Source organism: Armigeres subalbatus, unplaced genomic scaffold, assembly GCF_024139115.2.
Source record: "Armigeres subalbatus isolate Guangzhou_Male unplaced genomic scaffold, GZ_Asu_2 Contig1793, whole genome shotgun sequence".
NCBI classification, from domain to species: domain Eukaryota; kingdom Metazoa; phylum Arthropoda; class Insecta; order Diptera; family Culicidae; genus Armigeres; species Armigeres subalbatus.
In genome coordinates this window covers 9,344-35,571 of record NW_026942609.1, presented here as the reverse complement: position 1 = coordinate 35,571, position 26,228 = coordinate 9,344, and the positions used below count along the sequence as shown (strand labels likewise).

Genomic DNA, 26,228 nt, shown 5'->3' with positions numbered 1-26,228 from the left:
GTCTCAAAAAATTCCTCTCACAATACCCTGCCCTATTCGAAATCAACGGTGATTTCGTGCACATCAACAGTTACACATCGAGCAGCGTAGACGACTCGTCGATCACGGGCAAACGAGACTACATCCAGGAGGCGAAAGACTACTTCAAACACAAACTGCTCCAATACGGCAAGGGCACCGAAGTGCCGATCCGTAGTCTCCTGGGTCACCGTAGTCAAGCATCTCCCCAGGTAAGGCACATTTCCGGACAGCACATCCGAGAGTTCACCGAATTCCTACTCAAACACCCGGATACCTTCCACGTGGTAGACGGGGAAAATGTCGTCCTGGTTGGGTGCGAAAACGAAGAGGACGTCCCCGCTTCGGAGCGGTTGCATTTGCCAAACTCATCTATCGACACACAGGGGACCCAACAGCTGCTGGACTATTTTGCCCAGGTTATAGAAGTGAAGGGTCCCATTATCGTCGATCAGCTCTTCCACATGGTCACATCCAACTTCCCACAAGAGCAATGGTTTCACATGTTTAAAAACCCAGGTGATCTAAAAACGTTTCTGAAGCTCTTCTCGGACTGCTTCCACATCCAATCCAATCTAGTCACACTCCTGCAAAAGCCAAAACTGTCCGATTCACACATTCGGCAGGCGCAGGACAAGCTCAACCTATCCAACAGCTCCTTTAACACCACACCAAGTATCGGCAGCGCTGGAAGCGCCGTGGGTAGTGCAAATGGCAGCAACAACACCAGTCGAACGGCCTCACCCAAAAACATGATCGGTGATTTTAAACTTAACGAACCGGTTTCGGTCGGGATCGTTCCCAACAATCCGGCCACCACATTAAGCAGTAGTAAAAGCGAACCCACCAGCGGGTTCGACAGCTTATTAATCAATAATGATTTTAAAATGGAGAACCTTTGTCCTAAAAACTGCCCCTCCACGTCGAACTCCGCCTACTCAAAATCCCAACAGAACTCAACAGTTCAACAGCAAACCACACAAACCGCCAGGCTAGATCCGAATCACACGATAGCCAACGAAAAAGCGAACCTCATCAACAACAACAACAATCCGGCTGTGAATCCGAAAAATCAAACCCTCAAACAACGTATCAACAGTTTGGTGATCAAAACGCTCGCCGAAAACCTAGAAAAAGATAAGCAATCAATGTCTGCCATACATCAAACACATCACAGCGTGGGTGTCGGTCCCGGTGGGGTGGTCCCCAACCGAACAACAACCCAGCGCCACATCCCGTCTCACCGACGCCGACCAGTCCGGTTCACTCGAATAACTACTTCATCGGTGACACGTGGAAGATCAAAGTGCTGCAGAACACTCAGGTCATCTCCACCGTCAAGGAGTCCCTCTTCGTCAACAATGCCATCCTGAAAGCGTCAACGTACGAGGACCAGGCGGTGGTATCGTTCGACTGCGAGGGCATCAACTTGGGCGTCCGAGGGCAGATCACCATGATCCAGCTGGGTACGACCCGGGGCGAAGCGTTCATCTTCGATGTGGCGTCCTGCCCGGACATGGTGCCGCTCGGCGGCATAAAGGAGGTGCTCGAATCGGAGAAGGTGATTAAGGTGATACACGACTGTCGGAACGACTCGGTGAATCTGTACAATCAGTTCCAGATATTGCTGAAGAACGTGTTCGATACGCAGGTGAGTTGTTTTTATCATAAAATTATGGTTTTGTCATTCTGAAAAATATCACCAGTCACTAACGTATTGCAATACATGCAGCTTACGACTCGGAAGCAATATATCTGTAACAAATGTCTTCGTTTTCCACCCCCTCAGTCGTTGACTTTTTCTACTAGAATAGTAATGTATCAGCATTTGAAATGTTCAACGCTATCCCAAGTCCCAAACGGTATTTTCTAGTCGGTCGCTCCTTTGACTTTGTTTTGAGTGATTCTAGTGATTTTTTCTTCTGAATACACTTTTGCGTCAGCTGCATTCACATTAACTGCTTTAATTGCACTGGAATAATCTCAGTGGAGTTAGGGCCGATTTCTTCACCTCCGCTGGTTTAAGCCCTAAGCGGAGGTGAAGAAATCGACCTTTAGTCTATCAGATTATCCTTAATGCAGATATTGGCAGTGTTAATAGTAAGTAACGCCAACATTAGGCAAGGCAGTATCATGATCTGAAGCCCAATTGTGTAGATTGTAACAAGTTCTGGTTGACATCAGATGTACCATACGCAAACTAATGAACTATTCTCGAGGCATACCAACAATCCTAAATAATATCCCCCATACCCTCAGTCGGCCCACGCAGTGCTCCAGTTCCAGGACCAGGGAAAACAGGTCTACAAGGTGAAAAACGTCTCGCTGAACACCCTGTGCGAAATGTACAACGCCACAGTCAACCCGATGAAGGACCAGCTAAAGAATGTCTACCGAAGGGACCAGAAGTATTGGGCCCGAAGGCCGCTTACCCGCGACATGCTTCTGTACGCCGCCGGAGATGTACTGATACTGATCAACGAACAGCTGTACCTCAATATGGCCACGTGAGTGTTCTTCAGGTTCGTTGTTTTAAATGTCCAGACTGATTCTAAATTTCACCGTAGATCAATCAAGACAGAATTCCGCGAACTGCTCGCGGAGTTGTGCACTGAGCAGATTTTGATGCTAATCCGCCCAGTGGACGTCAAGATGCGCAAGAAGCAACGCAAGGTTCGCTCAGAGATTCAGGATCTCAAAGTGAAGCTGAAAGGTGCCAGCAAAAATGTGGTGCTAAGCAATCGTGAGATCCGATTGCTGAGGTAATTTATCGCCAACAGTCCTACAATAGGTTTAGTTCTAACGCAAGGTTTTTTAGGTACATGGACCTGACCGAAGATGAGAAGGAAAAACTGCGGGTATCGTACAAGGTGGCCAAGAAGCTGGACAAGCTGGAGAACTTTGATCGGGATCGTGGCGACGCGAGCGACTCCGACGACGATTGTGATGTCATCGAGCAGGACTACCAGAGCCTGGAGAGCATGCCGTCGGACAACTCGTTACCGGGCACGGGCAACAACGGCGGCCCAGGCACGTTTTCACCCAAGAGTTCCGAACCGCCGAGCCTGACCGAGTCGATGCAGTTGATGGACGAAATACTGTCGAACACCACAATGGATCGGATGGCCAAGATCGATAAGCTGGAGGCGATCTTGTCGGCGGCGACCCTTCTACCAAGCGATCAGGTGAGTGTCGTCAGAGTGTTGCTTAGCTTTTGTTTATTCGATTAGATGGAGGCTGGTTCGGATGGGCTGATGGTTTGAATTTGCACCAAGATGATGTTCCTTACCGGGTGAAGTTGCCCTCACCCTATACATTCACCAAGCGCTTTTAAGTAACTGCACAGAACATACACACGGGAATTTAGAAAATTGTAAATAGTACGTGGCATGGTGATGGGGCTTTTATTTTTTAGAAAATCAGTTATTAAACTCTAGTCAGAAGATATATTATTTAACCCTTTACTCCCCACCACTTTCTTCAAAGATTTCAATAGGAAGGAATCACCCTTGAGAAAATGCTCAAAAAGATATTTGGCATAGATAAAATTAGGCCGTTACAAATATTTAATTAACATTTCGTCCTACTGGTCTCCGAAAGGTCAAGGGGGGAGGGGATAATAAAAAATAAATATTAAAATGAAGAAAATTAAAAAACTCCTCGGATTTGTTAAAGACGTTTTTGAAAATCTTCAAAATTATCCGAAATTTATTTTGTTGCCCCCTCAAAATATTTTTTTTTTGGCAAAAAAATCCGAGGGGGAGGAGACAAAATAGATTTTAAATATTTGTATCGGCCTTAGTTGAAAACGGTAAAAAAGTTATTTGATTGTAAATCAAAAGTTACTTTATTGTATTAATGAAGTCACTAATTATACACAAAAATGATTATATTAGCAGTCTAATGAAATCATAAAGTTGTGCCAAATATTGCTTTTTATAGCTCAAACAATTCGATGAAAGTGGGATGGTACAACATTTTATGGAGCTCTACAGGTTAACGCAAAACCAAGTTCAATTGCTGCTTCAGTGATAGAAAAAAAAACCTTTTCTCCCACTTAAATCACTTGAAAATCCTGCCCAAGCATTCTAAAACATTTTCTAATTATACTATCAGAAATTCGTCTAAAAATAGCTCCAAAGCGTTATTATTTACACAGTAAATCGCTCTAGATCTCACATTCCTTTCATTGTTATTATTATTTAATCAGACTAAGGCCGAAGTGGCCTGTGCGGTATATAAGAGTCTTCTCCATTCGGCTCGGTCCATGGCTACACGTCGCCAACCACGCAGTCTACGGAGGGTCCGCAAGTCATCTTCCACCTGATCGATCCACCTTGCCCGCTGCGCACCTCGCCTTCTTGTGCCCGTCGGATCGTTGTCGAGAACCATTTTCACCGGGTTACTGTCCGACATTCTGGCTACGTGCCCGGCCCATCGCAGTCGTCCGATTTTCGCGGTGTGAACGATGGATGGTTCTCCCAACAGCTGATGCAATTCGTGGTTCATTCGCCTCCTCCACGTACCGTCCGCCGTCTGCACCCCACCATAGATGGTACGCAGCACTTTCCTTTCGAAAACTCCAAGTGCGCGTTGGTCCTCCACGAGCATCGTCCAGGTCTCGTGTCCGTAGAGGACTACCGGTCTAATTAGCGTTTTGTAGATTGTCAGTTTGGTACGGCGGCGAACTCTATTCGATCGGAGCGTCTTGCGGAGTCCAAAGTACGTACGATTTCCAGCCACTATGCGTCTCCGAATTTCTCTGCTGGTGTCATTTTCGGCAGTCACCAGTGAGCCCAAGTACACAAATTCTTCTACCACCTCGATTTCGTCACCACCGATGCAAACTCGCGGTGGGTGGCTCACATTGTCTTCTCTTGAACCTCTTCCTATCATGTACTTCGTCTTCGACGTGTTGATGACTAGTCCGACCCGCTTAGCTTCTCTTCAGTCTGATGTAGGCTTCCTCCATCTTCTCAAAGTTACGTGCCATAATATCTATGTCGTCGGCGAAACCAAATAGCTGGACGGACTTATTGAAAATTGTACCACTCGTGTTAACCCCCGCTCTTCGTATTACCCTTCCAAAGCGATGTTGAATAGCAAACACGAAAGACCATCACCTTGCCGTAACCCTCTGCGGGTTTCAGAAGGGACTCGAGAATGCCCCTGAAACTCGAACTACGCACATCACCCGATCCATTGTCGCTTTGATCAACCGTGTCAGTTTATCCGGAAAACCGTGTTCGTGCATTAGCTGCCATAGCTGGTCCCGATCGATTGTATCATATGCGGCTTTGAAGTCGATGAATAGATGATGTGTGGGCACGTTGTATTCGCGGCATTTCTGCAGTACTTGGCGAATGGCGAACACCTGATCCGTGGTGGAGCGTTCGCCCATAACTGCCCCACGAACTCCCTTGCAGTTGGTGCTAGTCGACGGCATAACATTTGGGAGAGTACCTTGTAGGCGGCGTTCAGCAATGTGATTGCGCGGTAGTTGCTACAATCCAGCTTATCGCCCTTTTTGTAGATGGGACACATGACACCTTCCATCCACTCCTGCGGCAAAACTTCCTCCTCCCAAATCTTGGTAATGACCCAGTGCAGCGCTCTAGCCAGTGCCTCACCACCGTGTTTAAATAGCTCTCCTGGTAGTTGGTCAACCCCAGGGGCTTTGTTGTTCTTCAGCCGACCAATCTCCTCCTGGATTTCCTGGAGATCCGGAGCCGGTAGAATTCCCTAGCAGCACACATGTACCACAAAAGTTTCTGCAACTCATATATGACCGGATTCAGTTACAATTAAGTTGCTGCAACCATTTTTGTCTGACTTGTGCTGCTCGGGTTATGTCCTGCGCGCGTTCTCCCAGGTCCATCACCATACCGCCATCTTCGTCTGCCACATCGCCATTCAGGTGTTCTTCGTAGTGCTGCCGCCACCTTTGGATCACCTCACGCTCGTTCGTAAGAAGGTTCCCGTTTATGTCCTTACACATATCAGGCTGTGGCACGTGGCTCTTACGTGAACGGTTTAACTTCTCATAGAACTTTCGTGTGTTATTAGCGCGGTACAGTTGCTCCGTTTCTTCACGGTCTCGATCTTCCTGCTGGCGCTTTTTCCTCCGGAAAATCGAGTTTTGTCTGTTCCGCGCCTGTTTATATCGTGCCTCGTTCGCCCTCGTGCGGTGTTGCAGCAATCTCGCCCATGCTGCATTCTTCTCTTCCACTAACTGCTCACATTCGCCGTCATACCAGTCGTTTCTTTGGTCCGGGGGCACCGTGCCAAGTGCAGCGGTTGCGGTGCTACCAATGGCGGATCGAATATCTCTCCAGCCATCTTCAAGAGACGCTGCGCCTAGCTGCTCTTCCGTTGGAAGTGCCACTTCCAGCTGCTGCGCGTATTCTTGGGCTAGTCTACCATCTTGTAGCCGCCCAATGTTAAGCCGCGGCGTCCGACTTCGACGCGTGTTGTACACCGTCGAGAGTTTTGAGCGCAGGCATACTGCAACGAGGTAGTGGTCGGATTCAATATTCGCACTGCGGTAAGTGCGGACGTTCGTGATGTCGGAGAAGAATTTACCGTCGATTAGAACGTGGTCGATTTGGTTTTCCGTTTCTTGGTTAGGTGATCTCCATGTGGCCTTGTGGATATTTTTGCGGGGGAAGAAGGTGCTTCGGACTACCATTCCGCGGGAGGCTGCGAAGTTTATGCATCGTTGGCCGTTGGCATTCGATACGGTGTGCAGACTATCCGGTCCGATGACCGGTCTATACATTTCCTCCCTTCCTACCTGTGCGTTCATGTCACCGATGACGATTTTCCGAGAATCGATGACGATTCTTTCTCGTCGTCGGGTCTCCCTTCGTGTGGGCAGTGCACGTTGATGATGCTATAGTTGAAGAAACGGCCTTTAATCCTCAGCTTGCACATCCTTGCGTTGATTGGCTGCCACCCAATCACGCGTTGGCGCATCTTACCCAGCACTATGAAGCCGGTTCCCAGCTCGCTCGAATTCCTTTCATACTATGACTTTATTTATCTAAAGAAAATCAGAAGGCTCTTAAATGAATTGCTTCAATGGCATCTTTGGGTTGTTTTATGAATTCATTAATTTCATTCTAAAAATGCCTAAAGAATTTGTACGAAAGTACTTCAAATATCTTTTTAGTTCCTTCAGAAACAAGAAATTAAAAAATACATATTTCTGGGAGAAAAAAATTAACGGGGGATAGACTACAGCAGCAAGATAAGAATTTTACTGTTTGATATTTTTTTCTTGCGGAGGAATTTCCAATGCATGAAAGATGAAATCCACATTAAATCCACATTCCCTGGAGTAATCTGACTTCCATTTGTGTTGAGAATCGCGCGGATTTTATCGTACGAAGCAGTCGTATAGGACCGATTCCTGAAAAGATCACCTGAACATAATCCGACTAAGTTGCCAGCCGTTGTAACGTCTCATATGAATTATGTACATAATTGTTCCTTCCCTTGTCGCTCTATAAACCTTACAAACCTTAAGGCCATCTCCATAGTAAATACTTTTTTCTGAATCTTATATTGCGCCTTGCAACAAAATGAAAACTTTTGTATTCATTTTCTAAGGCTCTCATAGATTTAGAACGCCAGAGGCGTTATTGTAATCAACATTATTCAACCATATAAACCCGGATTTCGCAAAAAGAATTTGATCTGTACAATTGATTCAGAAGTATAAGTTTGCTCATGTCGCTCCTGTTTGTATGACCAACATCTAGTTTTATTCGACCTAGCAGCCAAAGGACCGGTACTAAAAGTGTCAAACTGATGTTGGTGATAGAACTATTCAAACATGCACTACAACATGATACATGCTAAGCGGCCAAGTTAAGCTTGGGTAAGCATATTTTGACAAGATACTTTAAATGGCTACAGCGATTATGTGCACAGTACTTATGTGCTTATAATTCTACTATCTGTACCTTGAATGGGTTTCTTGTTCTCAACTAAGGTTCTCCTCAAGTATGAAAATTGGGCTACTGTGATGAAAAACAAGAACATCTGACAGATAAAGTACCGCCATGAACAAAACATGTGGATCACAACGTTCACGGCGTCATTAGGAATATACTTATGCATCTACTCTCATAAATGAGCAAAATTTATCCGCAATACAAATAACACGTGCTAAAGTAGCATTCCCCGCCTCGCCCCATCACTTAGCGAGCATATTCCCAAAAATATCAGTAGCTTTTTCTGTATATTTTTTTTAGGTGGCTATAAGATACTTGATTTATTTTAGGTTGCGATTGTAGTCCTCTCACCCCGTGAACAAGATTCCCAAGATATGAAACTATTTTTAACGTCTCAGCATTTAACTAATCTCTCCAGTTCCAAAAATTCTACTTCGCGCTCCAAAATTTCTCGTTTCTTCGTTTTCTCGGCCCACTCTCACTCATCCATTGAGACTCCATGTGGAACCATAGTGGACAGCAAACCCAACAAGGTGACGCGATAGATTGGTGGTGTATAGTTAGTCCATTTCGTGGCAGAAGAACCATTTGTCACATCGCAGATAGATATTGTCCAATTTGTTCGGCAATCCGCAGATCTTCCAGTCGAGACTGTGCATCTTTTTGGCATCATTTTGTCAGAGAATGTCAAGCTGGCCAACAGCAGGTTTTTCGAACTTTGTAATGAATTGCACAAGGTTTGAAGCATTTTGATGTTTTCGAAGAATCTGCTGCTCTTAGTTTTGAAACAGCCCAACAAATTTCAAATTCATGAACTGAACGGGTTACCAATTTGTTCAAATCGTTGGTGGACTGGTTGGTTGACTTACATACGTTTGAATAAACTCCATCTGCACAACTTAAAAAAAAATGATGGTAGCTCGTTTCTACACAAGTACTTTTCAGACATTTTTGATGATTGTGACATTATTTCAAATGCTTGGTAATATATTCGCTGTTTCGCTGGCTGTTGTTTTCAAGATGGAACATACCGAATGATAACACCGAATGTACGCATAGTCAAACCACTCACAATCCATTTATCAAGACAACCCTTCCACATGTGTATATTACATGTGAGTATTTAGAATGTCTGGCGGCTACACACATTCTTCATCAGCAATTGTACTGATCAAGTGAGGGCGTGTGTGCTATTTGTCGGTCGGTCGACCAGCTCAGAGCTCAGACCCGATTGCATTTCGTAGGCAAGAGCACGCAACTCAGGTTCAGTTCAATCAAAGTTAATTGCCTATGTTCCGGGTAATAAACCACCCGGACGACTTGGACATTAATTTACAATATTCTGAAAACTAAGCTGTGAATGTGTACATTAGTGGTAGATTATCTCGGGCTTATTCAGTAGCCGCTAAGTTGCGAAGGCCGACGGAGGTCCTTCGTAGCTTAGTTGGTTAAAGCACCAGTCTAGCGTACTGAGGGTCGTGGGTTCGAGCCTCATCGAAGGGAAAGTTACCTCCAATACATTTTTCAAATCAATATCTTCCACATAACATCTGAATGTTCAGAACATTGTAAATTTCCAAGTCGGGTGGTTTAATACTCGGAACATAGGCAATTAACTTTGATTTAACTATCAATATCAAGTTTAAATTGATTTTAAATCAAGAAATTAGACGCAAAATATTGATACCATTGCTTTTCAAGAATTAAAGGAATTGTTCCCACAGAGCTTTTGGAAACTTTTATCAGAATTCCTTTGGTGTCTGAAAATATTTCATTTAAAAATTTATTTTTTTATTATGGAAACTCGAAAAGAATCTTTTAATTTCTGGTGAAATCCATTTGAAAATACTCTTTTGAGAATATCTTCTGGAAGCCTATCAGGCAATCCACCCGAAAATATTTCAAGAATTCATCTGAAAATTCCTACAGATCTTAAAACCTGGAATTCATTTTCGAATTTCTCCTGGGACTCTTCCAGATTTCTTTTACCAAGAGTTCCAGGAAGTCCTGGAAAGAGGGATTTCCATAAGCACCCATAAGTATTCCATTAGTATAAAATTCCTAGAGATACTTTTGAAAGAATTTCAGGGGGTGCGTGGGAATTGAGTTAGAAATTCTATGTGAGTTCCAAAAGGAGTTCAGTGGAAATTCAGTTGAGTTCTTGGATGAATTTCTGGAGGAACCCCAGAAAATATTTCAAGAAGATGTGAGGATCTAGGGGACTATGCAGGCAAAAAATCTTAATAATTCACAGGTACGTTTCTGGAGGAATTCACTAGGAAATTTCGTAATAAGTTCTAAGGAATTACCAGACTTCAGGAACTTTTGGAGAAATTCCTGCAGGAATCTTCGGATGAATTACATGAGGGAATTCCGGACGAGCTCCCTAAGAAACTTCCGAAGAAATTCTTGAAGAACTTCCAGAAGAATTTTGATGGAAATTTTGAAGGAATTCCGGAAAGAGGAACTTCCTAACTAATTTATGGTGCAACCTTCGAAAGTATTTCTGGAAGAACTTGCATAGGAATATCTGGAGCAACTTCTAAAGGAAATCATGGTGGACTTCCGGACGAATCCCTGGAAAAGACCTGAGCAGAATGGATACGTTTGCGTACGTTTTGACAGGTTTCCCATGGTAAAACTGTCAAAACGCACGCAAACGTATCCATTCTGCTCAGCTCTGAAGCATCGGAAGAAATTATTGAAGAAACATTCTTAGGAATTCCTGGAGGAATTTTGCTGAAACTTTGTAGGATTCCTGGAAGAGAAATTTTCCGAGGAATTCCTGGAGGAGTTTCCCGAAGAATTCTTTAAGTAACTTCCCAGCTAATTCCTTCGGAAGAATTTCAGGAAGAACTTTCGTAGGAATTCCTGAAGATTTGAGGATAAAAAAAACTCTTGAGGAAGCTTCCGAAGGAATACCTGGAGGAACTTCCAGATGAATTCCTGGCGAAATGTCCGGTGAAATTACTGTAGGAACTTCCGGAAGAATTCGTGTAGGTACTTCCGGATGAATTTGTCGATGAACTTCCGGAGGAATTCCCAAAGAATTTCCGTAGGAACTCCTGAAGGAACTTCTGAAGAAACTGCTACATGAACTTCCGGAAAATTTGCTGGTGGAACTTCCGGAGGAATTGCTGAGGGATCTTCCGGAGGAATTCTCGGAGGAACTTCAGAAGGACTTCCTGGAGGAACTTCCGAAGGATTTTCTAGAAGAACTACCGGAGGAATTCCCAGAGGAATTTCCGGAGGACTTCCTTGAGGAATTTCCAGAGGACTTTCTGGAGGAACTTCCAGATGACTTCCTGGATGAACTTCCGGAGGAATTCTTGGATAAACTTTCGCAGGAATTCTTGGAGAAATTTCCGGAGGAACTCCGAAATAAACTTTCGGAGGGACTTCCGGAGGAATTCCTGGAGGAACTTCCTAGAAGAACTTCCAAAGAACTTCCTGGAGGAACTTCCGGAGGAACTTCCGGAGGAATTCCTAGAAAAACTTCCGGAGGACTTCTGGAGGAACTTCCGGAGGAATTCCTGGAGGAACTTCCGGGGGAATTCCTGAAGGAACTTCCGGAGGAATTCCTGGAGGAACTTCCGGAGGAATTCCTGGAAGAACTTCCAGAGGAATTCCTGGAGGAACTTCCGGAGGAATTCCTGGAGGAACTTCCGGAGGAATTCCTGGAGGAACTTCCGGAGGAATTCCTGGAGGAACTTCCGGAGGAATTCCTGGAGGAACTTCCGGAGGAATTCCTGGAGGAACTTCCGGAGGAATTCCTGGAGGAACTTCCGGAGGAATTCGTGGAGGAACTTCGGGAGGAATTCCTGGAGGAACTTCTGAGGAATTCCTGGAGGAACTTCCGGAGGAATTCCTGGAGGAACTTCCGGAGGAATTCCTGGAGGAACTTCCGGAGGAATTCCTGGAGGAACTTCCGGAGGAATTCCTAGAGGAACTTCCGGAGGAATTCCTAGAGGAACTTCCGGAGGAATTCCTAGAGGAACTTCCGGAGGAATTCCTAGAGGAATTCCTGGAGGAACATCCGAAGGAATTCCTGGAGGAACTTCCGGAGGAACTTCCGGAGGAATTCCTGGAGGAACTTCCGGAGGAATAGGTCTAATCGAAACCCGTACACCTAAGCGCTTCAGTATATCAAAAAAGCTCTAGAAAATACGAATCGAATGCAAATAGAACGTTCGTCATTGATCCAAGTACACGAGGGCCTCTATTTTTTTAGTATTCCACTGTATTGCATTGAAAAATTACGAACAAAATCAACACCTCCTGAATCGAAATCCGTCCAACGTGGACGGTATAATAATCCGTACAGTTACATATGTTCTCAACATATTTTAATTAAAGCAGATCAGACTACCATTGTAATAGCGCAATACGCACTTTGAGAAGCGATCCCTGTGTTTATTATACTGTTAACCCTTAAATGCGCAATGTTGTTTTAAAACAACAAACCGAAAATACGTTTAATGTTAATAATTTCAATGGTTATTTACGTTAAAAATATTTCCGACGATTTCTAAAAAAATCGCCTTGCGCCTTTAAGGGTTAATCTTTCTCTATTAATTGCGATTTGAAATTTAAACACAGTCACTTTCGGTACAATTATGTCCAACACGCTAACCAAATGGCACTTGAGACTTCACGTTTGGGGGGGGATCGACTTATTTTTCAATAATGTTATTTCAATTTCACAGCCTACTTTCCATTTCAATGGCCAGAAAGCTAACTGTCAAGTTTAAGATCAGGATAGGATAGAGTAGAGTGGGGCAAGAGTACGCATTTAGTTTTCAATCGATCATGTAGCCCTTATGAAGCAAGCTTTATTTATTTATTTATTATCAGACTAAGGCCAGAGTGGCCTGTGCTGCACATAAAAGACTTCTCCATTCAGCTCGATCCATGGCTGCATTTCGCCAACCACGCAGTCTGCGGAGGGTCCGCAAATCGTCCTTCACCTGATCGATCCACCTTGCCCGCTGTGAACCTCGCCTTCTTGTTCCCGTTGGATCGTTGTCAAGAACCATTTTCACCGGATTACTGTCCGACATTTTGGCTACGTACCCAGCCTACCACAGTCTTCCGATTTTCGCTGTGTGAACGATGGATGGTTCTCCCAACAGCTCATCCAACTCGTGGTTCAGTCACTTCCTCCACGTACCGTCCGTCATCTGCACCCCACCATAGATGGTACGCAGCACTTTCCTTTCGAAAACTCCCAGTGCACGTTGGTCCTCCACGAGCATCGTCCAGGTCTCGTGTCCGTAGAGAACTACCGGTCTAATAAGTGTTTTGTGATAGTCAGTTTGGTACGGCGGCGAACTCTATTCGATCGGAGCGTTTTGCGGAGTTCCAAGTACGTGCGATTTCCTGCCATGATGCGTCTCCGAATTTCTCGGCTGGTATCGTTATCGGCGGTAACCAGTGAGCCCAAGAACACGAATTCTTCAACCACCTCGATGTAGGCTTCCTCCATTCTCTCAAAGTTACATGCCATAATATCAATGTCGTCGGTGAAACCAAATAACTGGACGTACTTCGTGAAAATTGTGCCACTCGTGTCAATCCCTGCTCTTCGTATTACCCCTTCCAAAGCGATTTTGAATAGCAGACACGAAAGACCATCACCTTGCCGCGCGTTTCTGAGGGACTCGAGAATGCCCCTGAGACTCGAACTACGCACATCACCCGATCCATCGTCGCGTTGATCAACCGTGTCAGTTTACCCGGAAATCTGTGTTCGTGCTTTAGCTGCCATAGCTGGTCCCGATCGATTGTATCAAGCACAGCAAAAAAAAAATTGTAATATCACATTAGATTTGATGCACATCATCGCCGTCGTAAACCGCGTGTATTATTACATCTGTTTTGGTGTATCAAAAAATGACGTAATTGGTATTTTGAAGCCAAAATGAAACGATGTAAGACGTAATATATTCGACGTAATAACCAGCCAGCAGAAACCTCGCATTCAACGGCTGGATTAGGGGTGTTCGGGAGTTTTCTTTCATGATACCAAAATCCTTTTTTTTTATTAAACTTTATTTTATTTTTTACTAGCAGACCCGACAAACTTCGTCTCGCCTAAAATTTATTAATTCTCTGATTAATTCTCGAGATATGAAGAAATTGATATTTCATTTGTATGGGAGCCCCCTGTGCAAAGGGGGGGGGGAGTCTCAAATCATCTTAAGAACCTTCCCCGGCCCCAAAAACCTCTTCAAACAAATTTTCACGCTGATCGGTTTAGTAGTTTCGAAGTCTATAAGGTTCAGACAGACAGAAATTCATTTTTATGTATATAGAGAAGAAAAGAGATAAAGATAATTTTGCTTGTCAATATAACAAAATAATTTTTTTTTTCTTTATTGGCGAGACTTTCAGCCAAACGCTGGCTCGTTTTGCCTCCCGAAATTCCTTCACGAGTTCTTTCGGAAAGTCATCCAGAAGTTTCTCCGATAATTCCCCCAGGACTCCCTTCGGAATTTCTTCCAGGGAATGCTTGCCGGAGTTCTTACGAAAAATCCGCCAAGAGTTCCATCAAGTATTCCTTCAGCAGTTCCTTTGGAAACTCTTCCAAGTATTTCTCCGGAAGTGCTTTCAAGAGTTCCCGAAATTTCTCCAGAAGCTCTTCCGGAAACTACCCCGGAGTTCCTTCGGAAATTCATACAGAGTTCCTACAACATGTATGCCAGGCAATTCTTCCCGAAATTAATTCACGAGTTCCACTGGAAATTACACCAAAACTGCTTCGGATGTTCCTCCAGGAGCAGTCTCGGAATCCCTCCAGGTGTTCCTCCGGAAATCTCTCCAAAAGTCCTTCCGGAAATTCTTTCAGAAGTTCCTTCGGAAATTTCTACAGGAGATCCTTCAGAAATTTCCCCAGGTTCCTTCGTAAATTTCTTTGAGAATATCTTCGACAATTCCTTCACTCTGGAAAGTCTACCGGAAATTTCTCATGAAACTCCTTCAGGAGTTCTCAAGAAGTTTTTTTCGGAAATTCTTCCAAAAGTTCTCAAGGGAAGACCCTTAGGAATTCCTTCTAAAAATACTGCCGGAAATCCTCCAGGCGTTCCTCTGGAAAATACTCCAAAAACTGTACAAAATACTTCCACCAATTTCTCAGAAAATGCCTTTAAGAATAACTCCGGAAACACCCTTCGAAAATTCCTTCAGAAGTTTCTACAGAAATTCCTCATTTCTAGAGAAATATCTCCAAGAGTTCTTTCAGGAATTCATCCAGGAGTTCCATCAGGGAGTCCTCCGGAAGTTCTTCTAAGAATTCCTCCAGAAATTCCTGCAGAAAGTCCTCCAACAAATCCTGCGGAAATTCCTCCAGGTATTCCTACGGGAGTTCTTCCAAAAATTCCTGCGGCAGTGCTTCCGGAAATTCCTGCGGGAGTTCCTCCAACAATGATTCCTTCCGAAGTTGCTCCAGGAATTCCTACGGAAGATCTTTCTTAAATTGTTCCGGAAGTTGCTCCAGGGTTTATTAGGAAGTTCGTTTAGGAATCCCTCCGTATGTTCCTCCTACAGTTCCTCCGTAAGATCCTCAAAGAATCCCTTCTGAAGTTCCTCCAGAAAGTTCTTCCGAAAGATCCTCCAGGAGTTCCTTCGGAAGTTCCTCAAACTATTCCTGTAAAAGTTCCTCAAGGAATTCCACACGAAGTTCCTTCGGTAGTTCCTCCAGGAATTCCTGCGGAAGATTCTCCAGTAGTTCCAGCAGAAAATCCTTCAGGATTTCCTGTAGAAGTTCCTCTAGGATTTGTTGCAGAAGTTCCTCCAAGAATACCTCCGGAAGTCCTCCAGAAAATTCCTCCGATAGTTCCTCCAAGAATTCCTCCGGAAGTTCCGCCAGCAATTTCTGCGGAAGTTCTTTCAGGAATTCCTGCGGAAGTTCCTCCAGGAATTCCTGCGGAAGTTCCTCCAGGATATCCTGCGGAAGTTCCTCCAGAAATTCCTACGGAAGTTTCTCCTAGAAATCCTGCGGAAATTCCTCCAGAAATTCCTGCGAAAGTTCCTCCAATAATTCCTTCTGAAGTTGCCCCAAGAATTCCTGCGGAAGATCCTTCAGGAATTGCACCGAAAGTTTCTCCAGGTGTTTTTAAGGAAGTTCCTATAGGAGTTCCTCCGTATGTTCCACCAAGAGTTGCTCCGGAAGTTCCTCCATGAATCCCTCCGGAGGTTTCTCCAAGAATCCCTCCGGAAATTCCTCCAGAAAATTCCTCCGGAAGATCCTTCAAAAATTCCTGCGGAAGTTCCTCAAAAAAATCGTGTGAAAGTTCCTCAATAAATTTCTCCGGAAGTTCCTCCAGGAATTCCCCCCAAAGTTTCTCAAGGATTTCTTCTCGAAGTTCCTTCGGGAAGTCCCCCGGAAGTTCCTACAGGAATTTCTATGGAAGTTCCTCCTGGAATTGCTCCGAAAGATCCTTCAGGAATTGCTCCAGGAGTTCTTTCAGGAATTGCTCCAGAAGTTCCTCCAGGAATTTCTCCGGAATTTCCTCCAGGAATTCCTAAGTTCCTCCTGGAATCCTTAGAAAGCTCGTCCAGTAATTTCTGCGGATGTTCCTCCAGGTATTCCTACGGAAGTGCCTCCAGGAAATCCTGCGACAGTTTCTCCAGAAATTCCTGATGAAGTTTTTCGAAGAAATCCTGCGGGAGTTTCTCCGAAAATTCCTGCTAAAGTTCTTCCAGGAATTCCTCAGGAAGTTCCTCGAGTAATTTCTGCGGAAGTTCATCCAGGAATTGCTCCCGAAGTTCCTCCTAGAATTCCTCAGGAAGTTCCTTCAGAAATTTCTGCGGAAGTTACTCCATGAATTCTTATGGAAGTTCCTTCAGGAAATCCTGCGGAAGTTCCTCCAGAAATTCCTGCTAAAGTTCTTCGAGGAATTCATGTGGAAGTTCCACCAGGAATTGCCCCAGGAATTTCTCCGGAAGTTTCTCCAAGAATTTCTCTGGAAGTACCTCCGGTTGCTCCTGAAGGTCCTCCAGGAATTTCTCCTGAAGTTCCTCCAGAAATTTTTCCGGAAGTTTTACCAGAAAATTCTCGGGAAGTTCCTCCGGTATCGATTGCTCCCGAGGGTCCTCCAAGAATTTCTCTGGAAGTTCCTCCAGGAATTTCTACGGAAGTTTTCGGGAGCAATCGCCACGTTTTTTTAGAAAACGTTTTCAATGTGAATGCTTCTTCTTCTTCTTATTGGCATTACATCCCCACACTGGGACAGAGCCGCCTCGAAGCTTAGTGTTCATTAAGCACTCCCACAGTTATTAACTGCGAGGTTTCTAAGGTTACCATTTTTGCATTCGTATATCATGAGGCTAGCACGATGATACACTTTTATGTCCAGGAAAGTCGAGACAATTTCCAATCCGAAAATTGCCTAGACCGGCACCGGGAATCGAACCCAGCCACCCTCAGCATGGTCTTGCTTTGTAGCCGCGCGTCTTACCTCACGACTAAGGAGGGCTAAGGGTGAATGCTAGTGATCGTAATAAGGGAAGTTGCCAACAAGCAACACAATTGCCTACATGAGCTCCTAGTCGACTAGCTGGGTTGCTAATTCAGACAAAGCTGTTTAATGGCTAAATGGAAGCCGCATAAACCATAAAAGTTCTAGATTGCTTTGAGAATAGGTCGTATGTGCAAAAGAGAGATTCTCTTTGATCGCGCTCTCTTTCGCTAATATATAGGCTAGTTTTGCATTTTTTGCTACATTTCCACTTCAGCACGATAGACAAAGCTATCGTCTTTGGTTATCTGCCAAAAAAATCGAAGTAAACTTTTGTATAGTTTTGTAATAATCGAAAGAGAATAGATCCAAAGAGAGACTCTCTTTTGCACATACGACCTATTTTCAAAGCACTCTAGAGTTGAAATATATTCGGCACAAGCTGACAAGCTGATAGATATTTGGCTAATAGTCGAGTTGCAGCTTAATTTGCGGTGGTTTACTTCCTTCCTTAGCCGTGCGGTAATACGAGCGGCTACAAAGCAAGACCATGCTAAGGGTGGCTGGGTTCGATTCCCGGTGCCGGTCTAGGCAATTTTCGGATTCTCGACTTTTCCGGGTATAAAAGTATCATCGTTCTATCCTCATGATATACGAATGCAAAAATGGTAACCTGGCTTAGAAACCTCGCAGTTAATAACTGTGGAAGTGCTTATTGAACGCTAGGCTGCGATGCGGCTCTGTCCCAGTGTGGGGATGTAATGCTAATTAGAAGAAGAAGACTTTTCATTCAGCATTGGCTGCTGTTATTCAAATATTATACAACGTAATGCTGGAAAATGAAGTTTATAGCAACAAAATTGTTAGTTGGGATACGTTGTTGTCCAGTGTTGTAAATTGTTATTGGGATTCATTTTTATTATTTTACCGAGAACTTTTTTCAGACGCTAGATATGGTTCGATGAAGTATGACGAATTCATAGCGCCTAAATGTATTTCTATCTTAGTTTTTTCTGTGTTTCACTTTCTACCATTATAACCTTACACACAATCCCAAAACCTCCCGTGGCCCCTATGCATCTTGCTTAAGTAGGTGCCCAACTAACCATCCTTCCCCTTCCTCAGCATTCGCAAGGACGTGGCCAGGACAGATCTGGACTATTGGAAAGTGCATTGCTTCTATCTTAGAGGTTGTGATTAGTCCCAAATCATTACCTGTGGTAATGGATGAAAGTGATGCTACTCTCCTACAATAGTCCCTTGACTTGTACCACCTACGAATTTTTGCGAATTTCTCAATGCTAATGCTAATGAGGCGTGCGTGATAGCCAAAATGTCATTCGAATGACAATGCCAAAAGACACGTTACACTTTGAAGAGATTCCACTCTTAAGCCCCAAACGCAATACAACGGAACGGTGACGGAAACGGCAAATTTGATAGAAAATATATAGACTAACTGTCAAATTTTCCGTTTCCGTCGCCGCCTCAGATTCAATAATTAGATTAGATTAGATTCAATGATTAGAGTAATATACCTTAGAACAAAAGTATTGGACACCCAAGCGTTATGGGTTCATTAAAAATATTGAAATGAATCAGGCTTCTGAAATATGTATTGAGCAAATTAGTCATTTAATGACATGTAAATGACATTTAAAAAAAAATTATCGTGTCTAACATGACGATACACGAATTGAACTGTTTTGTTGTTACATATCCAGCATTTGCTATATTTGCTTTTATGGTAATGGGTTCACAAGGTGTTATAGTCCTACAATCATAGGTTTAAGGCGCCACATTGTCCAACAGCAAAAATGTTAATTTACTGTTTTTTTTCTGCTTCTTCCCCTATTTTCGTTATGTTCACTACCCATGAATCGCCCTTCGCGTCTTCATGTTTGTCGGTCATTCTACTCCGAAATTCGTCCGTACTACAATTGTCACGACATTTTACTACCACCTCTTACTACTACCACTACTACTACAATATTCACCACCATGTGCACGTGTCCAACAAAAACCAAAAAAAAACTTCATTTTCGAAAATCCAAACCAAATGAAAATTCGGAAAATCCGAAAAAAAATCACACCACCGCCAGTCCTTCACTGAGACCATGAACAATTTCAATACCAATACGATAGTAGTAACTAACGATAATATTCTACAGCCGGCGAAGAAGGAGGAACCTAAAGGGTAAGTGCCACGTTTGAAGTCTTCAACACAGCCAGGGTGATTCGAAAGGGTGACAAAGGGAATTTATTTCAAAAAGAAACTTTTCTCGATTTCCACATGAAATTGCTAAAAACTTCCACAGGACATTCCTTTCAATTCATAGGAAATTTCTTTAATTTTTTTACAAAAAAAAATCCTTCAAATTTTGAAGGGGGGATCACACATCTCTACTCTAGTTGGTATATGGAATTTGTGAGATTCAACATTATCTATGAAATAAATTTGAGAGTCATAAGAACAGTGACACTGTTCGTCAAATGCAAAATTCACGCAGTTCCTACTTCTCACCTCTTTTTCGAATCACCGTCCTTCAACAACGGAACGAGTATCAATTTACCCCCTCTCCCAACAGACGGACGCAAAAGTCCTCCTCAGTAATGGGTCCCCCGCTGGGCAGTTCCAACAAGCCGTCGTCCCGCCATCAGTCGCAGCATGGCTCGACTCCACCTCCAGCGCCGCCGAAAGCGGAAATGAAGGAAGCCGGCTGCCAAACGCTCAGCACCGGCGACATCGTCATCACGAAAATCTTCTTCAAGGAGGAACAGGATAAGAAACCGGAGAAGACCCTCAGCGGTTCGGCCAAACGGAATGGGTTGGACGCACCACCGGAGATAATGGTACATCAGCAGCACAACTCCGTGCCAGCCTGACAGGCTCAACCGGTCAGTTCCAGAAGTGGTGGTAGAAAGGGTTCGGCAGGCGAAAGACGATCGCGCAACGGCAGCGCGACAGTCTACCGCCAACAGCAGCAGCAGCAGCACCATCGAGGTGAACGATGTGAATAGTAGTCGTTTTGTGGGAGGGTGCTTTTCTGTTTTTTGGACGGGTTAATATTGTTTTCAGTATATAGCGAGTTAATGTTTGTGAACAGGTATCAAATATCTGTTCGAGTTGAGCAATTGGCGAGCGAGTACAGTTTGGTTTGGATGAGAGCACGAAGCGAGCGAAGCAAGGCAGTATGATTTCTGAACGAGAGAGAAGCAATAATTTATCGACGTATCTATAGAATCACATATTTTTAAAGAAAGTTATTTGAACCCCGTATTTATGAAAAATCCATTTGCGAAGAGACACGAGTTCAGGCTATAGAAGGAACAAGACTAGGTGAAACCTTGTTATATCAATTGTAAAATAGTAAAATGCAATTCATAGGAAGTGAGAACCGTTTCAGAAAACCAATATCAATATTTTTTTATAGTAATATATTTAACGAACCATCTGAGGTGAGATTTTTTCCAAACGTAAAACCATGTAAGCATAGCTATACTATCTTGAGACTCATTTATTATTAAAGTACAGAAAAGAATCACAAGAAATTGAAAGGATCATTTTTTGCAGTCGATGAGACATTGAAGAAATTTTACATATGCTGAAAGTTAACAATGAATACGAAAGTTGTATCATGCAAAACATGTTAGATCAAAAACCGCTTCCTAATATATTATACCAACAAACACGTAGATGAAATACACAGAATTGGACAACACATCGCATTCTAAAATAGAAACAAAAAGTGTGAAAGAGGATATTAACTAATTCGAACAACGTGAGCGTTATTAACATTTGAATTGATAATTGTTTGATGCGTTAGACCAGACTAGAATAATAAACCCTAATTCCTAGAACTATACTTTATATAGTAAAGGGAGAAAAATATTGTACTGCGGAAATAAAATATTCTAACAATAAAATGTATTGGAAATAAAATACGAGAAAAAAACATGAAAAACAATAAAATCAACATTAGAATACCGAAGCACTGTTTCTTAGTTATTCTTTGGAAGAAATCCAATTATTTAAGCCGCTAGCATCGTTTACCGCCATTTTTTTAAATCGTTTTTTTTACTTCGCCGTCCGTACTGTAACGACTTCTCTGCATGTGGTAAACAACAGAGAAGCATCTGAATACTCCAGGCTCCGACAGCAACCCGAATCTTGAACTCACATTATTTTTTCTTGAGCAAAGATAAACGGAAATCTGCAAACAGACAACTGAGGAGGTAAGGCCACCTGGAAAGCCGGTAATGCGCTGGCACGATACCCAAGTAACATTTTGAATTCTATTTGGATTTATTCAAGTTTTATTGCAGTTTTATCAGGATTCGCATAAACTGTAGAGTTTTATCATAGTTTTCATCTAGTCCAAGTTACCTGTATAAATTAAAAACAAGTGGATCAAAGGTAAAAATAATGTAAATTTATCCCATATATGGAAACTCCATTAGCGCAGGCATCTGTTTTTTTTTTTTCTATCGGAGTTTTCTTTCTATCGGATCATCAGCTGCAGTTTTCTTTCTATCGGATCAAATTTACCACCAGCTGTCTTGATCTTCCAATACCAGGCAGATTTCATATCCTCCTATTTCGTAATCGTAACCATCTGGGTACAATATACAGGCGAATTTCGCCAGTTTTCAACGGACGGTTGAGCTACACAACAAATACTGGCAAGCTAAGTATTTATAAGATAGATTTTTCAAATCTTTAACAAATTGTTGCAAAATCGCGACCAAAAATCATTATCGAACTATCAACTCTACTCGTATTTCGAAGCTGGTTTATTTTTAATAAAGAAGTATTAACTATTTACTTTTTGATTAAAAATAACCCTATAGATGTTTAACTAACAGGTAAACGAATAAGTTATATGCATTTCTTTTTCAGTTGAATTGCATGTTATTATATGACAATATTCGCAAAATGGATGATTTCGGCTCAATCTGTGTCGTTTTTTTTATTGCAATCATGCGTGTCCACTACCGTAATACTGTTAAACTATCAGTCTATCTAAATGTAATTATATTTTAAGACAGTTGCTTCCTTGACCCGATAAAAAGTATGTATATACTAACTGGTTATCGTTAAAAAGAAATAAACAATTACAATTACTACTGAAAACCAACACAAACATGGAAATCAAAACATTTTGCGCTCCAATTCTTTGTTCTCGATTGTTATTGATATAGATAGATAGATATTATGAACCCGAGGAGCAGTAACCCTATTGAGTTTTAATTTAATTCAGCATTTTGTGCAGATATTCAGTTTAGTAAATATTTAACGGCGAACTCTTTCCAAATGAACGACTTGTTTTCAATGAATATGTAAACAACATGTTATAATGAAAGCACCAAACTTATAACGCTCTTCAATAAAACTTCTTAGTTTTGACCAGCACTAGTTAGTTTTATTCAAGACAAACTAAGCTTCGTCAAGATTGCGATAAATCTAGTTCAATTTATCATGCTCCTGCATAAACCTAACAGGTTTTGTATGAGATAAAGTGGTTTTAATCCAATCTTATGATGGTTTTCCATAAAACTATTGAAATCATGGCGGATTATCGTCTACGAAAAATTTCCATTTCTATATGAACACTGAAAACCTTGCTGAAAACTATTTGTTTTCATTTTACATGCATCAGTCATTTCATAGATTGGGGCATAAAACCAATATTACATCTGCGAAATAAAAAGTAGAGAAAAAAATATTTTTTTGGGTATGTACATTTTTTTAAATAAAAATAGTTTTTCAAAATAATACTATATCTTGCAATAGGCGATAAGGCGCATTTAAAATTTGTTACATTTATTCGGAAAAGCATCGACAAAGTGGTTGTGGCATGTGGAATTACACGATCACAATGCAATTAATTTTAAATTTTTCAACGTATCCATAATAATTTTCATCATTATGAGATTTGGTTCAGACAATATTCAATATAAACAAGTATAAACATCAGTGGAGCTAGATAACGAAAACACATGCTGTCAAATTCGTTAGTAATCCTAACAGGGTTTCATGCTGATCTTTCATGTCATCATAAGCTCACTTTGATAAAACTAGTTTTAAGCGAACCTTGGAAAATGGTCTTGAACACCTTCTCAAGAGTGGGCCTCTTTCGTCTTATAGTGGTTTTATGGCTGTCTTGGAGCAAGCTTGTAGGACAATTGGCTTTAAATGTGGTTTTAAGGCACTAGTCTCAGGGTGTCGACTACCTGGAAAAACCTGGAAAGTCAGGGAAAGTCAGGGAATTTCAATTTGGACCTGGAATGTCAGGGAAAGTCAGGGAATTTCGAATGAGGTCAGGGAAAAAATGCAACCCAAACACTGATTTTTTTTCAGTCTGGAGATTAAAACTCTACTCCGGACCCATTCCATTTTCCCCACGGTAATCGATTTGGCTTCCATTATACTAATGACACACTGGTGGTATTCGTACCATGGTACAAGTTGTACCACTAGTGTGTCACCTTGTACCATGCTAGTACAACGTGGAAAACCATGGTACAATATGTACTAGGGTACATAACCGTGGTACTTGTACCACCAGTGTGTCTTTAATATTCTTTAATCTTCATTTGGGATCAATATAAGACGTTCCTAAGCCACGTTTCTCAAATAATCAATGGTGGGGCCAAATAGTTCTTATAAAAATCCCTTCTAATAATTGGAAGTATTTAGTTTTAGTGTGTGGTTTTATGTTGGAGTCATGTTGTTAGATCATGTGATATACTCTCTACGTATTATTTAGCATGGAGGTATGATGTACCAAGTGTTTAATTATATTTTCTGTATTTTGGCAAATAATATCTGATGCGTTTTTGTGCAATTGGGTCAAAAAATGAAGAATTGATATTCAATTTTCTTTCAGGGAACGATGAAGTTAATCATCCTGAACGGATCAGTTTTTCTCTCGACTCAAAAGTCGAAAGAAACATTGTTTAATTTGCAAATAAAAAATAGATGGAAAATGCTTTTCGGTCTTGTTTGACGCACGAAATAATATTATTCAAGCGCACTAGCAAAACACTGCAGGGCACTTGACTCAACCTTTGACAGTTAATATATGGGCCTTACAGTTTGGCCTGATGGTTTAATCGTTCTGATATGCGCCTTTTCAGCAACAGATGTTGCTCAGCCCAAATAATGCCTTTAAAAATCTCTAACACAAAAATATAATTTTTACTGGCTTAGACTATTATTAGAATTTAATAACATCGGTTCATGTATTTTTGAGCGGTGATTTATCGTTTGCAATGATGTAGGGCTTTAGGGCCCAATTGATGTTACCTGCTTTAAAGTGTTAAGTACTGCTTAGTAGTGTAACCATACTCGGACGCAATTCAAATAATTTAGTTATCATTCATAAAGTTCTTTCTTTCCTAGATGCGCGACATACGAACATATTCCGTTGCAGTTAGGGAAATTGTTGCGAGTTGAATTTGTTCCGATATTTGCAGGAGGAGGGCAATGTTTCAATTTTACATTGGTTGCTTTTGATGTTTTTCAACCAATTTTATCAGTAAATATTTTGATTGATGTTTGAGAATTTTGTTTAGAAATTACTTCAGTGAGGGTGCTGTAAGATAACTTCTGAAGAATATTTCCTTTATAAAATTTTCTAAACTATTCCAGAATTCTCCCTGAAACAAAAAAAAATCCCAACAGGATTTCCAAGAGTTCTCTCGATAGTTTTTACCTAACGTTCCTTGATGGATGATCAGTACATTGGAGGATTGCTAGCAGTTCGTGACTATTTTTAAAAGCCCATAAACCCCACAGAGAGTGAACAAAAATTCTTACTCCATAAGTATACTTGAGAGCCAATGGAGGTTTCTTAACGTCCACGATACTACCTGCAAATTTTTAACAATTTTAAGGGAATTCAAAGGATTTCTAGAAGCTCCTTCGATTGTTTGGAAAGATTTCAAAAGTCTTGTCAAATTATGCAAGATTTCACATAAGTTTCCAAAATGATCATGAAAACGTCAACGATTTGAAGAAGTCCGTCAGTAGTCTTGGAGGTCTATTGCGACTCGAGGGAGTCCATGAGAATTCCGGAAGGTGGATGAAGGCCCCAGAGGTCTATAACATGATGGAGTTCTGTGCACATTCTTGAGTCTTTGTGAACGACCAGATTTACCTACGATTTCCTATAAATTCTTAAGGTACTGCTTCTAGGAGTGATTAGGCTTCCAGTAACTCAGAAACTCGTATGGACTTCAGGGATTCAAACTTGCAGATATTTTCATATATTGCAAGGTATTGAAAAAACATTTATCACAACTGGAATTTTTAGGAGAAATGGTCTGGAAGGACAGGGAAAGTCAGGGAATTTTATTCTCAAATTTGAGTCGACACCCTGTAGTCTAGAAGTGTGCTTCAAGTGCCTCATAAAATTAGTTTTGCTACTTGGGATACCATGGTTTTCTTCTAAAAAAGCGAGTCACGAGCATCGTCCAGGTCTCGTGTCCGTAGAGGACTACCGGTCTAATGAGCGTTTTGTAGATTACCAGTTTGGTACGGCGGCGAACTCTATTCGATCGGAGCGTCTTGCGGAGTCCAAAGTATGTACGATTTCTAGCCACTATGCGTCTCCGAATTTCTCTGCTGGTATAATTTTCGGCAGTCACCAGTGAGCCCAAGTATGTACACAAATTCTTCTACCACCTCGATTTCGTCACCACCGGTGCAAACTCGCGGTGGGTGGCTCACATTGTCTTCTCTTGAACCTCTTCCTATCATGTACTTTGTCTTCGACGTGTTAATGACTGT

General features: G+C 42.1%; 1 protein-coding gene across 1 annotated transcript; it reads left to right on the top strand.

The window, feature by feature from the left end:
* LOC134203333 (uncharacterized) lies at positions 1-21,156 on the top strand (the record flags this gene model as incomplete). The annotated part of the gene is given in 7 exon segments (XM_062678210.1): positions 1-1,179; positions 1,182-1,669; positions 2,278-2,525; positions 2,586-2,780; positions 2,837-3,203; positions 19,537-19,631; positions 20,023-21,156. Coding segments are annotated over 7 exon segments (2,870 nt in total), but the record flags the coding sequence as incomplete, so codon positions are not given.
* Between the last annotated feature and the right edge of the window lie 5,072 nt (positions 21,157-26,228).